Source organism: Clupea harengus, chromosome 15, assembly GCF_900700415.2.
Source record: "Clupea harengus chromosome 15, Ch_v2.0.2, whole genome shotgun sequence".
NCBI lineage: Eukaryota > Metazoa > Chordata > Actinopteri > Clupeiformes > Clupeidae > Clupea > Clupea harengus.
In genome coordinates, this window is record NC_045166.1 from 17,090,230 (window position 1) to 17,106,532 (window position 16,303).

Genomic DNA, 16,303 nt, shown 5'->3' on the forward strand with positions numbered 1-16,303 from the left:
CCCCCCCTCACAAAATGCCACAACAATCTGGGTTGTACACATTTCCCATTTGTAAGCCTATCATTTTCCTCAGACTGCCGAATAACCACAACTGGACACACGCCGGTGCTGTTCAAAAGCTTTTCTCCGGTTTATTGTAACCATACTGTTCAAAAAAAAAAAATCCCTTCAGAGGTAAACAATCTGCATGTAACTGGAGGTAGAAATGAATACCGGCCTTGTAGTGATGACAAATACTTAATAATATCATTCTCTCTCTCTCTCACACACACACACACACACACACACACACACACACACACACACACACACACACACACACACACACACACACACACACACACACACACACACACACACACACAACTGGCAAATCTGCCATTGTCCAGACAATCTAAAACACATGCTGACCTCTTACACACTGGGCAGGTGAAACACTGAAGTATCTGAGCTCTTTCTCGAGGGCAAAGCCTTTCCTACTGGGCAAATAAAAATCTGAAGGGTGTGTGTGTGTGCGTGTGTGTCTGTGTGTGTTATGAGGGGAGCTGTCAATGGCCCATGGCTGTGACTCCTGTAGTTGGCCAAAGAACTGTGTGTGTGTGTGTTGGTATACGTGTGTGTATAAATGAGTGAATTTGAGACTGTGTGAATCTGGCAGTCTGAGTGTCCAGCACTCCTCTCAAAAGGAGAGAGTGTAAAGAGAAACAGAGAGATAGGGAAATGGAGGGAGAGAAACAGAGGCAAGAGAAGGGAAGAACCATTACAGGGATCTCTTTAAACAGGTGAAGAGAAGAGAAGAGAATAGAAGAACAGCCACACACCAAGAGAAAGGAGTTAAAAAAAAAACAACACCACCACCACTTGAGATACAACTCAAACTCCAGGTGACACTGAGCAAGTGTGAGAGAGTGAGAGAGAGAAAGAGCTGAACACCGGGTCTCATTTGACCCACTTGAGGTTCAGGCAGCGGGCGATGAAGGCGTAGGTGTCTGCCACCTCCTGGATGACTTTGCTGGTGGGCTTGCCGGCGCCGTGGCCCGACTTGGTGTCCACGTGGATGAGCAGCGGGTTGTTCTGGCTGGGCCAGCGGCCGAGCACGTGCTGCAGCGTGGCCATGTACTTGAGGGAGTGCAGCGGCACCACGCGGTCGTCATGGTCGCCGGTCAGCAGCAGCACCGATGGGTACTGCACCCCCTCGCCCTCCGGGATGCGGATGTTGTGCAGCGGAGAATACCTGTGGGCAGACAGACAGGCACACACAGATCAATATAAGGTTCAAATATAAACATAATAATAATCATCTGTACAAAAACAACTGTCTGCATCACTGATGTAACCACTAATGGATATCACCTGAACTACACCCGGACCTTGTCACTCATCTCCTCTGTTCCCTAAAGACACTACAGGTGTGACTCTCTCACTGATCTTTTTATTTTACGGCCGGACGGGGAGAGCTTGCCTAAGATTCCCTCCTTGGCTAAGGCCTTTGTGAGGAGAGAATTAACATTGAGGCACCACTGTACCAACATTTATTTGGTGCCTGTCCACGAAGCCAGTGTACTTACAACCCATACCAAACATAACACAGGCAACACAAGCATGGCAATAAACACTACCAATACGGGTGCATGAACGTAAAGCTATTAATCGATATTCTATGAATACAGGTGGGTTAGGCAGAGTGTGCCAGACTGACTTGATGAGCCACTCAAACTGGTCCTTGATCTCCGAGCAGCCGAAGTCAGTGGTCCAGGCGTGGCCGATGGTGAACTTGTGGAACTTGAGCATGTCCATCACTCCCACCTGTGCCACGGCACAGCCAAACAGATCCGGCCGCTGGTTCACACACGCCCCTGAGACACACACACACACACAATCAGTAAAATGATATGGACAATTAGAATAGATAGCATGGCACAGTATTTATTTATTATTCACACACACACACACACACACACGTCTTTGGAAGCAGCTCCTTGTCTACACACAGGTAGTGTTGTCTTACCCACGAGCAGTCCTCCGTTGGAGCCCCCGTTGATGGTGAGTTTTTTGGGGGAGGAGTAGCCTTCTTTGATCAGGTACTCAGCTGCACACTGGAAGTCTGTGAAGCAGTTCTGCTTGTTTGCCAACATGCCAGCTACAGGAAGACAGGGGAGAAGGGTTTTGAGAAGTGCCTTTATATATACGTATATATATTTTTAATATATATATATATATATATATTACACACACACTTTTTTTTTTTTAATATACTTAATACAAAATAAAGTAACATTTTAGTCGGATAACCCGGATCAGTGTGTGTGTGTGTGTGTGTGTGTGTGTGTGTGTGTGTGTGTGTGTGTGTGTGTCTGTAGGTATACACGTGTGAGGTTAGATGAGAGAGTGTGTGTTTGTCTTACCTTTGTGCCAGGTCTCTCCGTACTCGCCCCCTCCTCTGATGTTGGCTACGGCTAACACTCCCCCAAGATGGCGCACAAATATTAGACGCGACACACTGAGAGAGAGAGAGAGAGAGAGAGAGAGAGACACACACACAAATGAACACACGCATGCACCCACACATAGTCAAGCACAACACTAAGACAAAAACAGGTAGCTATTATTATACTCTCCACCAAGGAGAGATCCAACTTTCTATACAGGGTCATAGCTAGCAATCTATATTTTGTAGGGGAGGGGGGTGGGTTTGTGATCTACCTTGTGGTTAAGTATGATGGAAATTGTGTGTGATTGAAATGTGTCATAAAGAAGTACCCGGTGAAACCCCAGTGCTGTGTGTGAGTGTGTGAGTGTGTGTGTGCTCACCTATAGCTGGGTGTGATGGAGATGTTGAAGCCGCCGTAACCGTACAGGAAGGCAGGGTGGGAGCCATCGAGCTGAATGCCCTTCTTATGGACAATGAACATGGGGATCTGCGTACCGTCCTTACTGGGGTAGAACACCTGATATGCACATGCACACACACCAACAAAGGGGGGAGACAATGAACATTGACATGCTTTTCTTACAGGAACAGATAGCCTGACATAAGGAAGCAAGAGAGAAAGTGAGTGTGCGTGTCTGAATGAGCATGAGTGAGTGACTGAGTGAGAAAGTGTGTGTGTGTGTGTGTGTGTGTGTGAGAGATACCTGAGTAGTCTGGTATTCTGAGGGGTTGAAGCCTTTGACTGTGACCTCCCTGAAGACGTGGGGCTGTAGGGGCTCTTGGGTGAGATCACAGTGGTAGATGATTGCTAGCAGAGGAGAGGAAGAGTATGGGTTTGTGCGAGAGAAAAGGAGCCAATTCAGACAGATGGGTGGGTGTGCGGGTGTGTGTGTGTGTGTGTGTGTGTGTGTGTGTGTGTGTGTGTGTGTGTGTGTGTGTGAGAGGAAAAGGAGTCAATTCAGACAGATGGGTTTTCTAACAAAAAGACAAAAACAATTGACTGAATGAAATAGCAATACTCATCAAACTTCTTTAGATCATATTTTGCCCTGTGTCAAGTTCAACTTCATAAGTAATGCATTGCCCAATCGATTGTTTTGTGTTTGAAAATGTCTTGGGTGTCTGGGTGGTCCTTCAACTTCTATGATCATTAAGACAGATAAACACACAGACACAGACACGAAACCATATGGTGTGTGTGTGTGTGTGTGTGTGTGTGTGTGTGTGTGTGTGTGTGTGTGTGTACCTGGCGAGAGAAAAGAGGTGAAGTAGTAGAAGATCTCCGAGTCCTTCTTCCTGCCGGTGAAGCCCACCAGTGAGCCCACGTCCAGAGGGAAGGTGCGCACCTCCTCGCCCGACGCCAGGCGGAACATCTTCAGAACGTTCTTCACGTCGTGCATGAAACACACAAACAGGAAGCTGGAGAAGGTACAGGTGGCAAAGACTGAGAGAAAGAGAGACGGAGAGAGAAAGAGATTGAAGGGGGAGTGGCGGTAGAGAGACAAGGACACAGAAAGAGGGCGACAGGAAGTTAGAAAATTGATGTTTTTGAATTGATCATACGCGCGCACACACACATGCTTTTCTAGCTAGCACTAATGAGCACAGACAGATAAGGATCAGCAAACCAAAGACTACCGAAAAAGACGAGATTTTATTTTAACATCTGGTCAGCAGATCTATATCCTGCTGGGTTTCATTTAGTATCCTTTAATCCTGTACCCTAATGTGTCCTTCCTCCCCCCCCACACACACCCACTCCCAGAACCAAACACACACACACACACACACACTTACCGAGCACGTCCTTGTCGTGCTGGGGGATGAGCTCTTTCCAGCTGCTCATGCTGGGCTGGCTGAAGTCGATGTTGAGGAGGCGGTAGCGAGGGGCTTCCAAGTTGGTCTTGAAGGTGAACACCGTGCCCTCGTTCGTCACGTACTCGTACTCCGCGTCGAAGTTGTCGATCAGCTTCACCCACGGCAACAGCCCTGATGGTGTCAAACGGATCAGAACCACGTATCACACCATCACAACCACCACCACCATTACGATAATCACAGTAAAATACACCACCTGACAACTGCTTATATTTATTCATTTAAAAGACCCTTTTAATCCAAAGCAGTCTACAGAACAAATGGTATGTATCTTATATTTCTTATTGACAGATATACATTTCATCAGTAACCCATGAGCTTGCTCTACCAGTTGAGGAAGAGAAACATGAATGCAAAGACTGGAAACAGTGGGGGGGGGTGTACCTGTGATGCCCTTGGGTACAGTCTGAAGGTCGCAGTACCACAGCCGGTTGACTGGGTCACAACCCTCTCTGATGGACAAGAGCACATATTGCCCATCATCTGACACCTACACACACACACAAACAATAAATACACTGGCATATGTTGCTTAATTTTATAACAAAATAATATCAATCCTTGCTCTCCACCTGAGAATGAGCCTGAGTATATCGGTGGGTGGGCAGGATCTCTAAGAACAGTTCAGAGAATTTGAATGTAACTGTATCAGAGTTGACGTACGTGTGTGTGTGTGTGTGTGTGTGTGTGTGTGTGTGTGTGTGTGTGTGTGTGTGTGTGTGCGTGTGTGTGTACGTGCATGCGTGTGTGATTCTTGAGGTGTGCACAATATGATCATCTCAATATGATCTGATAAAAACGTGTGAATGATAAAGTGCTGTAATGCATGGTGTGAGAGTGCGCCTACATGTGTGTGTGTGAGTGTGCGCCTACATGTGTGAGTGTGTGTGAATGTGCACCTGTATGTGTGAGTGTGTATATGCACATGTGTCAGGCACCTCTACTCCACTCATCCACTTGGGCTGGTCAGGGAACTCTGCACACAGCACGTCTTTAGACTGAGGAGTGCCCAACGCGTGGTAGAAGAGCTTCTGGTGCAGGTTAGTGGACGTCTCAGTACCTACACGAGAGGAGAACAAGAGGAGGGAGAGAGAGAGAGAGAGATTTTGTTTTCTATGAGGATCACATATATTGCGATGCTGCTAATCACCTTGCAGGTTGGAGACTGCATTCACTTGCAAGACAGAAATTGCCATTTTTTTGTATTCTTGCAAAAAGCAATATGAATGAAATGATATTTCATCCGAAACAATTCAAAAAGTACATTGTTTTGCTCTGGACAAAATGTGCCAACTATTTTAGCAACCTTTATCTTGTTCGAGCAAACTATTTTAGCAACCTTAATCTTGTTCGAGCAAAAGAGAGTGGAGGAAACATAAGATCCAGAGAGTCTGTCTACTGGTGAGGAAGTGGAGAGGACCTCCTGCTTTAAGTTCCTGGGGGTTATGCTCTCAGAGGACCTGAAATGGATGAGTAACACAACCGCCACAGTCAAGAAAGCACAGCAGTGGCTCTACTTCTTGAGAATACTGAAGAGAAACAACCTGTCTTCCGAGCTGCTTAAGTCTTTTTTACCAATGTTGCATTGAAAGTGTCCTCACATACTGTATCACTGCATGGTATGTCAACTGCACAGACAAGGACAGGAAATCCCTCAGTCAGGTCATAAGGTCTGCTGAGAGAATAATTGGACTTTCACTGCCTCCCCTGGACGACATCTTTAGGACACGCTGCCTCCGCCGAGCATGTGGCATTTTGAAGGATGAGACTCACCCCGCAAACCATCTCTTCACCCTGCTACCATCTGGCAGGCGCTACCGGGCCACTACAGCCCGCACCTCCAGACTGCAGAACAGTTTCATCCCCAGGGCCATCACAGAACTAAACAATCACACAACCCTCATACCCTCCACCCAGCACAACTGCACTTTTTTTAGTGGTTGCACAAAGAAATTTTGTTGTGTATCCAATGCACAATGACAAATAAAGTCTATTCTATTCTATTCTACTGCTGCTGCTTCTCTCGCTTACCGTCACTCTTGCCATCCTGCACGGGGTAGGAGTTGTAGAAGAGTCCGCAGCCATCGTGGGTCCAGGCCATGCAGCTGAACTTTACCCGCTCCAGCTTGTCCTCCAGAGGCTTGGCGCCCTCCACACGCAGGAAGCGGATCTCAACCCAGTCTGAGCCGCTCGCACTGATCCCATACGCCAGTATCTCACCGTCCTCCGAGAACGCATAACCTGATAAACAGACACACACTCACGGGTTTAGGTACAGACATAGGCACACAAACACAGAGAGAGAGGGAGGGAGAGGGAGAGAGAGGGAGAGAGAGAGGGAGAGGGAGTGGGAGAGAGAGAGACACCTCTCACCTCGCAGAGCTACTGTTCCATCTTCAGAGAATGTGTTTGGATCAAGAAACACTGAGGGTTCTGCATCCAGGTTCTCCTGCATGTACATGACACTCTGGTTCTGGAGCCCTGTATTGTAGAAATGAAAGTACCTGCAAAACACCAGAGGAAGAATGTTCTAGGGTGCATTAACACAGACAGACAGAGCTTTACCTGGTGTAATATGGTGCAGTGATTGCATACCTGTTGCCCCTTTTAAAGGGACAGCTGTATTTGGGGTAGTCATAGAGCTCGGTCATGCGCTCTTTGAAGACCTCCCGGACTTCGCAACCCTCAAGGTACGGTAAGGTCAGCTGATTCTGTGAGTTCACGAAGGCCTGAAGTACGGAGAATGCACAGGAGTGAGATACCCATACAACAACAGGGGGCGCCAACTCATTTTATGCTTGGCCATATTTGTTTTGTTAAATTGTAGATAATCACTCATGCCAGCCAGTCTACTGTAATGAATGGTCAATAGTTTTTCCGGTGTCATTTAACTTGACGACTGCAACAGCATACACGTGAATGTTGTCGTTTGTAAGTAGAAAGGGCACTAATGAGCCAACCTGTGTCTTCTCACTGTCTGGGTCCTCCAGCCAGCTATAGGGGTCAGGGATCTTCTGTCCATGGTAGTCATCCACCTAGCGAGATTTTTGACATGATTTCCATAACTGTTAATACGGGCAACACCAAGGTCACTAAGCTGTGACAGTTGCATGCTCTTCTTACAGCCTGTCAATACCAAGCCTTTGTCACTAAAAGACAAAGACTTTCATCACTATAAACACCATCTGACACATTTGGTTCTTAAGGCTGGCATAAAACACCAGCACGGTTCAGTGAACCTGGCTAACGTTCGCAGAGCATCAACTGGCAACAACTCAGGGCATCAACTGTAACTAGCTTGCTAATGACAGCTATCCTTAATGCTTATGTTGCAGTATCCTAAAATTTGAGCTTTCATATCACTGCAAACGACGCTGGCCAAATTGAGCATGGCATCATCCTTAGTTACTTTGCTACACCCTAGAACCAATAAAAAGGAGGCATAGTTAAAGCTACCAACCTGGTTGTGTTGGCACCTACGCTATGACGTTGGGTTATGTGATGTTAGATTAACGATAGCATAAATGTGAAATGCAACTAACGGTATGGTTACAAATTTTAAGGGAGTGGCAACTTCGGCAGTACAGGACAAATATAGTAGCGTTAGCCTTATAATAGTCAGTTTTCAGTCAGAACAGTCTGCCTGGAACAATTAGAGCAGAGAACGCAGCTATGTCATCATGTTTTCAAGCTAGACAAAGACTGATGGTTAGCATCCATTCATTACAAGGCTAGCGTACGCTAACGATAGCTAACTCTACCACCCGGCATGTTGATGATGATGGGGCATCTGCGCTAACGGTAGCTTGGCTCGTTAGCATAAAGAAATATCGCTACTTACCACCGCTTCGTCACGGTATGTTTGTGGGTACTGGAAAGACATTTTAAGATGGAATTGACCGGATGATTTCTGACTGTAACACCGACTCTGATGAATATGGTAACAGTTTGATATGACTTCTCTCTGTGACTGCCCCAATATATAAATTTGACGGATGAGAGTTCGAAATCGCCAGCCAACGAATCTGTGTAAAGACAGCATCTTTGAGGATTATCTGTGAGTAATATCGACAGCGCCCTCTACCGAAGGATATCTTAACGGCATTCGAAGGGGTTGGGGACTCACGAGCGTAGTGGTCTTCTGTCTCTTTGTTTGTCTACCAATGTATTTCGTTATCCATAAATAAAACTAAACATAATAAAGTTGTTCAATTCTATCTATATAAACATGTATTGAGCTGAAGTAAATAGCACTTTTCTACGCTATACAGGTCTGCTGTGCAGCAATGGAAACCAAAGTTCAGTGTCTTCGGCATACAGCCAGGAGGAGCTGGAGTCCTTGCAAACGCTCAGTCAGAATCCTGACTACCTGCTCTATCTTTTTTTTTTTTTTTTTTTTTTTTTACCGTTTTGTCTTTTTTTTTACACACGTTTTCATGAACTCTATTTTTTCTAATCTCTACACACAATTCACACAATACATCTAAAACACTCTTACCTTTGTTATGCTCATGTCACAGCAACACATCAACATCACAACCAATGCCCTCCTTTAGAACTGGTAAAGATGTCTTACATTTTGAAAAGCAGCACAAGTGTTTAAACTCTTGTTGAATGATTGTTGTGTCCAATGGTTTGCAAGAAGTGTTTTTTTTTTTTTTTTAAACCGAGTGAAAGGCTGAGAATTAGCTCATAGTTTTGCAGATTTACAATAAAGAGTTATGCTTTTTCAGAAATCATGTAACATGTTAAACTTTTGTGTGTAAGCAGTTTTAAAAAACCAAACTGTAATGTATCGGCACATGCGTGTCTTCTGGTGTTGTGTCCTTGTGTGCCTGTGTGTATTTTAGTAAGCATGCACATGCACTTGACCATGGGTCTATTTGTATGTTTGGCACCACTCAAAAGAGACGGACCTGCATTTTATCATTCCCGAGCAGCAGACAAGCAGAATGTGCCTGCCCCTCATTCCTCTGTGAATCATGCCTGTCAGAGATAGATGTTCTTGTTGTCATAGACATCACTGCCTCCTCTGTTACCCACATCCAGTAAAGAAAAAACATGACAGCAATGTGACTGATAGACAGACACAGAGAGAGAGAGGGGGGGGGGGGGGTCTATTTTATCACTCAGGGTCAGTGAGCAAAACAAACAGAAACTGCGAGCGTGCCTCCAAGGAATACCAGAGGGAAAAGTGAAGATGACAGAGAGACAGAGGTGCAAATCTGTGAGCCTGTCTTCACTGACACTGTGTTTATTCAGGTTATTTTAAGCTTCAGAGATTGTGTGTGTGTGTGTGTGTGTGTGTGTGTGTGTGTGTGTGTGTGTGTGTGTGTGTGTGTGTGTGTGTGTGTGTGTGTGTGTGTGAGTTTGCACGCGCGTGTGTGTGTGTGAAAGAGAGAGAGTGAGTGAGAGAGACAGAGACAGAGACAGAGATAGGGAGAGATGTGTGTGTGTAGGTAGGTACATGTCTATATCTCTTTATGAGTTTTACACATATGTTTCTTGATATTTATGTGTCCACTTTTTGTTTTTTGAAGAACCTGAAGGCTCCTTCCCCCTCTTCCTTGGCGATACTTTTCTGAACTTCCTGTTGATTAATTTTACCATGTCAATCCAGTCATAGACCTGTTATTTTCATTAACCCCACTTCCTGCATTAAGGGAAGCCAGTGTGTGTGTGTGTGTGTGTGTGTGTGTGTGTGTGTGTGTGTGTGTGTGTGTGTGTAATAGGATGAGGAACAGCTTGTGATGAAAAAAAAAGGCCTATAAGGAAGGAATCTGTTCTGTAAAGTTAAAAACCATCTACACATTTCCAATTTAAATCACCCAATGACTTTCCACATGTTGTGTTGTTCACTGTTAACCCTCCAATATAAAATGTCTGTCATATGTTAGGCAGTACATTTTGTCTCAGGCAAAAGGAATGTCAGTTCTGTCAACCCACACCAGAAACAGCACTCGTCAGTCACATCCTAATCCTGACCTTAGACCAGACACACATGACTCTCTGACATGTGGAAATGTAGACGGCCAAGGAGCTGACATCATTTGTCTTACCCTGAGGAAGTGAGAGGCTCATTGGCTCTCCATTTGTCTTACCGTGAGGAAGTGAGAGGCTCATTGACTGTCCTTAGTGTGCCTGCAGGATACATGCAACCGCATCACAACAGAAGGATGCAAGTTGTAACATGGGAGTTCTTTCTACTTCACAGAGGCAGAAGAGAGAAGGAAAGGGAAGGATGGGAGATAGTGTCTGAAAGAGAGAAAGAGAATAAAGAATGAACTGTCGAGTAAGAGTGTGTGTGTGTGTGTGTGTGTGTGTGTGTGTGTGTGTGTGTGTGTGTGTGTGTGTGTGTGTGTGTGTGTGTGTGTGTGTGTGTGTGTGTGTGTGTATGTGTGTGTGTGTGTATTTGTTTGTTTGTGTGGGCGTATCCATGAATTACAGCTTCTGTTTTTGGAAAGCAGGCTGTGGTGCATACAGGTATGTCTATATTTGTTTACCATTAGAGATCAAACCAGAGATAAAAATGGCAATACTGTTGGAATTCTTTTTTTGTTTGGAGTCTGTGATCACATACACTCAATCCTACTTCTCTTTCAATCTCTCTCTCTCTGTCACACAGAAACATGCACACACAAACACACACACACAAACACACACACAAACTCACACACAAACACACTCACGCAGAAACATTTCTGTTAAGTTATTTCCTCCAGGTCCTGCTTGCTGGCTCTCTTCTCCCGAACACATGGCACAAATCTCAGAAGTCAAAGGAGAGGATTAACTCCTGTCAGTTACCCACACACACCCAACACTAACACTGACACACTCATTGACACTGCCAGGTACACACTCTTCTGTAAAAGGATAGCGTTGACATAAAAGAACAAGCTACACGAGGACCCATGGGAAATTGATGGTTTCAAAAGGAACCAATTAAAGCTGGTAAGAGAGAGAAAGAGAGTGAGAGAACCACACACACACACACACACACACACACACACACACACACACACACACACACACACACACACACACACACACACACACACACACAAACAGACACACACATACACACATGTGAGCACATACACATCCTCCGAATGCACACCCTCACAACACAATGTCTTCCTTTGTGGTGATAGCGTCTCGCAGGGCGATGAGGCGTGTGCCTGAGGTGTGTTCAAGAGTGTGGGACAGAGGTGGAGACAGGAAGGACAGGTGGGAGGAAGGCTTACTGATCTGATCCCAATTTTAGAGGAGTGGAGTAAGGGTGGGAGGAAGGTGAGGCACATGAGGAGAATAGAGGAAGAGAACGCAAGATGAGTGGAAAAGGAGAGATTTTTAAACCGAAGGCCGAAGTGATTTTCCTTTATGACAGAAACTGAACGCCACTCACAAAAGATTCTCTTTACTAAATACCGTCATACTGTTTGCGCATACACTTGTCATTATTTATAGTTGTTGTCACCAGGTGAAACCTGTTGCTATCTGTGGGCAGATTTGTCAACGAGTCGTATGGGTTACTGTGGGTCACCTTGACAACAGATATAAGTGACATCATAACTACTCCTCTCTAGAACATACAATCTACAGCTAGTAAGTCAACCACCAGTTCACTTCCTCGTCTTGCCTGTCAGATCGTTCACCTCATCAAAAGAAAGTACAAGAGTTTATTGTATGACACTGTGTGTGTGTGTGTGTGTGTGTGTGTGGGCGCGTGTGTGTGCCTTGTGTAAACTTGTGTAAACTCTTCAGCAAGCACATACCATAGTGGCATAACTGTGTCTGGTTTGCATGTGTGCTGTGGTTATGTGTGTGTGTGTGTGTGTGTGTGTGTGAGTGTGTGTGTGTGTGTGTGAGTGTGTGTGTGTGTGCGTGTGTGTGTGTGTGTGTGTGTGTGTGTGTGTGACATCTAATGTATGCAAACGAGTGGCATCTGTGTTTGGGGTGTATGTGGTGCGTGTGGCGACTGCCTTCCCACTCTGTAATTAAAAGTTGAAACGACTGCTTAGAGGCTGTCTATCCTTGGGGTCTATTGCCTGTAGCAGTGCTCGAGATTCCTAAGAAAGACAGGTTAATACAAAACAGCAGAAAGTCAATCTTACACTGTGCACTAGAAGAACGAAGAGGGGACGAAGGGTGTTCTGGAGTGTTGCTGGAGAGAGAGAGAGAGAGAGAGAGAGAGGGGGGAGAGAGAGAGAGAGAGAGAGCACTAAGTGTGTTCTGGGGTGTTGCTGGAGAGAGAGAGAGAGAGAGAGAGAGAGAGAGCATTAAGGGTGTTCTGGAGTGTTGCTTTCTAACTTGAAGCAAATGAAGCACATCTTGCACCCTCACCAGATGCCCCTGTGATGACAAAGCACGATCATTACAAATGAAATGAAAGAGACACACAGCATTGGACATCTCTTGGCGTTTGGATGTCTGTAGTGTGTCTGAAATGTAGACGTTAGTCAGTAGGGCGAGAAAACTAGAATGATTCTGACTGATTGATTCTGATATTCATGAGCCTGTTGCTGTCATTTAACAGATGTCTACAGACTGCAGACAGTCCCTCAAAGAATCAATGCACTGGAGCGCTGGACATTTCTATCTGCTATAGCTCAGCCTTTGATAACACACACACACACACAGAGAGGGAGAGGGAGAGAGAGAGAGAGAGAGAGAGAGATAGAGAATGTATGACATTTTGATGTCATACTTTCTCTATCTCTCTCTCTCTCTCTCTCTCAGTCCCTTAACCACGGCACCAAATCACCCACGTGGACACTTTGTTGGCAACCAGCGTCTCAGTGATGTACGATTTCACGACACGATATATCAAATCCACTCATCCGGCCGATGAAAACCCATACATCAAATCAGCTATTTTCTCTCCCGCACCCTGACTGGCTGCCTGTGTCCCCTGTCACCGTGGCATTGACGTTTGACGGACACAAGGCAAAGACGCGGATGGGATGGGAGGACAGTAAGTGATAGGCCTGACAGATAAAGCTGCCCTTGAATCTTTTATGACACCGTGAAATGCTGGCGTCTTCCTTGGAGATATAACGTTACAGATGAGATGAATATAAAAACTCACCTGTCGTGTCAACAACGATCTTCACTTCAGAAAGAAGGAGGTATTTAGTAATACTGGACTGTGGACTGTCCTGGAGAAAACAGAGGAACGTCATCATTCAGTCAAGACAGTGAAATGCAGGTACCAGAAAGAGTGATCGAAAGCCCATGGAGGGGGGCACGTGTACATGGCACCCACATACACATGTAAACATACTTACATTTCTATAATATATAGCTACAACATATAGCTGTATATATATATATACTATATATAGACACAGCTTGAATTATACTGATTATGACATGTACATATCACACCACCTTAATAAAGTCATTATAGTTTCCTTCACCTGTCTATCCCTTAGGCAGAGTTCCACCTCTCTCTTCCTCTCTCTCTCTTTCTCTCTCTCTCTCTTTCACCCTCTGTCTCTCTCTTTCTCTCTCTGTCTTTCTGTCTCTTTCTCTCTGTGGGTGGTACAGGAAGCCTCTTCCAGGAACATCTGTTCTGAGAGCCACTGCTCTGTCCATCAGGCCTGAAAAACAACAATAATCATCCAGCACTCAACACCAACAGAGGCCGAAGGGCAGAGTGCTGAGGTGGGAGGTGTTGACATTAAGAGACATTCTTCAACACGGGACAGGACAGACATGAGTGAATTTGAGGCGTGAGTGAGAGAGAGAGGAAATATGAGAGAAAGAAACAAAGAAACAGAAGAGAAAAAGAAAGAAAGAATAAAGCTTGTTTGAATTGAAAGAAAGAAGAAAGGGGCAGAGAATGATAATAATGATGACAACTTTGTTTAATAGGATACTGGAGGAAAAGAGACAAAGAGAAAATGTTCGCTTAGAAAACTACATGAAAGGGAGATAGAAGCAAAAATTGACAGAGAGTGAGAGAGAGAGAATTTGAACCATGTCATTATGAAACCAATTTTAAATGTCACCGTACAAGACTGCTCGTCTCCTGTCTGCAGGAATTTGGAGCACGTGTCCTCAAAACAAAGGACACACTAACAACAGGTTACCTTACCTCACCAGGTCCCTCACTGCAACCCATACCATACCCAAGCAGCAAGGCAACATAGCCACACAATACGTTAATTACACTCTCTCTGAATGATTCAATGTAAATGTCATGACTGTGGTCTGAAGGCAGGGCGTGTGTCTCTTCAGCCACCACAAGAGAGGAGAGGCACCTGTGGTTAAGAGCTCCATGTAACTCATGTAATGTACCCTGACAGCGTTAAACGAGAGGAAACTGTGAGAAACACGCACACATCCACACGTCACAGATGAATACCACTGGTGACTATTCAAATTACCAGGGCAGGGGAGTCACAGAGTAAAATGGCAAAAGTCTCCTTCGGGTTTCCAGGCAGCAGCGAGGGTCGTATTCTGGGTCAAACACACACACACACATACACACACACACACACACACACACACACACACACACACACACACACACACTCACACACACACACACACACACACACACACACACACACACACACACACACACATACACACACAGCACAGGGCAGAGGGGGATGGATGATGTCAATAGGAAGGAGTCAGTTGAGATTTGGAGGAATTTACAGCAAAAGATATTTAGAGAGTTATTACCTTTCACTCCAAAGAGCTCTAAAAATGGAGAAATAGCAGGTCAACTCTGTGGCAGGTCAAGGGTCAAGGATCTGTCTGGCTCAAAGCAGATCAAAGTCAAGTGAAGAAGCCTTGAATTCCCTCTATGGTCCGTAGCACATTATCATTGCAAATCAAACTCGATGAGAACTGTCAACAATAAATGCTGGAACATTTAGTAATGAATGAGCAAGTGAAATGCATAGAAATAAACTAAACACGTGAAATGCATAGAAATATACTAAACTAATATACTTTTTTTAATCTTCTCTCTCTTTCTTTTGCTCACTTGCCCTGTCCATCACCCCCCCACACACACACACACACACACACAAACAGACATGCACATGCACACACAGACACACACCACTAACTCTCGCTTGGTCCTTTGTGGTGGGGAACAAACCTGTGATTTCAGCATGCTTTACTGGCAGATAGTCAACTCGAATACACTCTTTTACTGCACACAGACTTCCAATGAAATCTTTACGCATGCACACACACACACACACACCTAGAGTGAAAGAGAGATATGACTGTGCTATTATTTAATTCCTTTACAGTCTTTACTCAAACCATATTTAACCTGTAATTAGCTGAACACATTGTCCTAATTCCAGTCAGATTACAACAGTAATCTGTAAGACCCTTAATGTCAAAGTTGGGGTCGGCCTCCATAATTTGTACTGCTTTGCTTAGCATAGTTTGTTTACTAAAAGCAAAAGTGAGGTATTAAAAGGGAGAGAGAGAGGTTCAGTTATGATCCCTGAATACATGATGAGAGGAGGCAAGAGAGGGAAGAGAAGGTAGAGAAAGAAGACACTGTCAGAGACATTGAGTTTTAATTTACAGTTTAAATGAAATTACATGTTTTCATTACATGTCGCTAACCTGCGGTTGACCCTGAAAGAATCGGTCAAGCGTAGGTACAGAGAGAGAGAATCTGAAACATGTCATAATGAAAGCCACCTTAAATGTCACAGGACTGCTTGTCTCCATTCAGCAGATGTTCAGTTCAAACTATGTGGTGGTGGTGGTGGTGGGGTGGGTGCGTGTGGGGGGGGGGGGGGGGGTGGTGTGTTACACACACAGCTTCCCTCTTCTGTTCTTTGTTTAAGCCATCGAGGGGGTGACAGCTTATAATTTTGCATGGCGTTGCGTAGAATAGCTTACATTACTTAGCTCTAGAGTGAAGTGATCGAAACAAGGGACAAGTATGGCACACATGCATGCATACTCACACATGCACACACACACACACGCACACACGCGCACGCACAC

At 45.1% G+C, this 16,303-nt stretch overlaps 1 protein-coding gene across 1 annotated transcript; it reads right to left on the bottom strand.

The window, feature by feature from the left end:
* Nucleotides 1-330: 330 nt before the first annotated feature.
* On the bottom strand, nt 331-8,342 carry LOC105907331 (prolyl endopeptidase). The gene is made up of 15 exons (XM_031581910.2): nt 8,151-8,342; nt 7,270-7,344; nt 6,905-7,038; nt 6,683-6,813; nt 6,341-6,550; nt 5,248-5,369; nt 4,694-4,799; nt 4,229-4,420; nt 3,678-3,875; nt 3,136-3,239; nt 2,812-2,948; nt 2,406-2,500; nt 2,009-2,140; nt 1,700-1,856; nt 331-1,234 (listed from the first exon to the last, which is right to left on the bottom strand). The coding sequence occupies exons 1-15, from the start codon at nt 8,190-8,192 to the stop codon at nt 940-942; spliced, it is 2,130 nt and encodes a 709-aa protein (XP_031437770.1). The 5' UTR covers nt 8,193-8,342; the 3' UTR covers nt 331-939.
* Nucleotides 8,343-16,303: the final 7,961 nt, after the last annotated feature.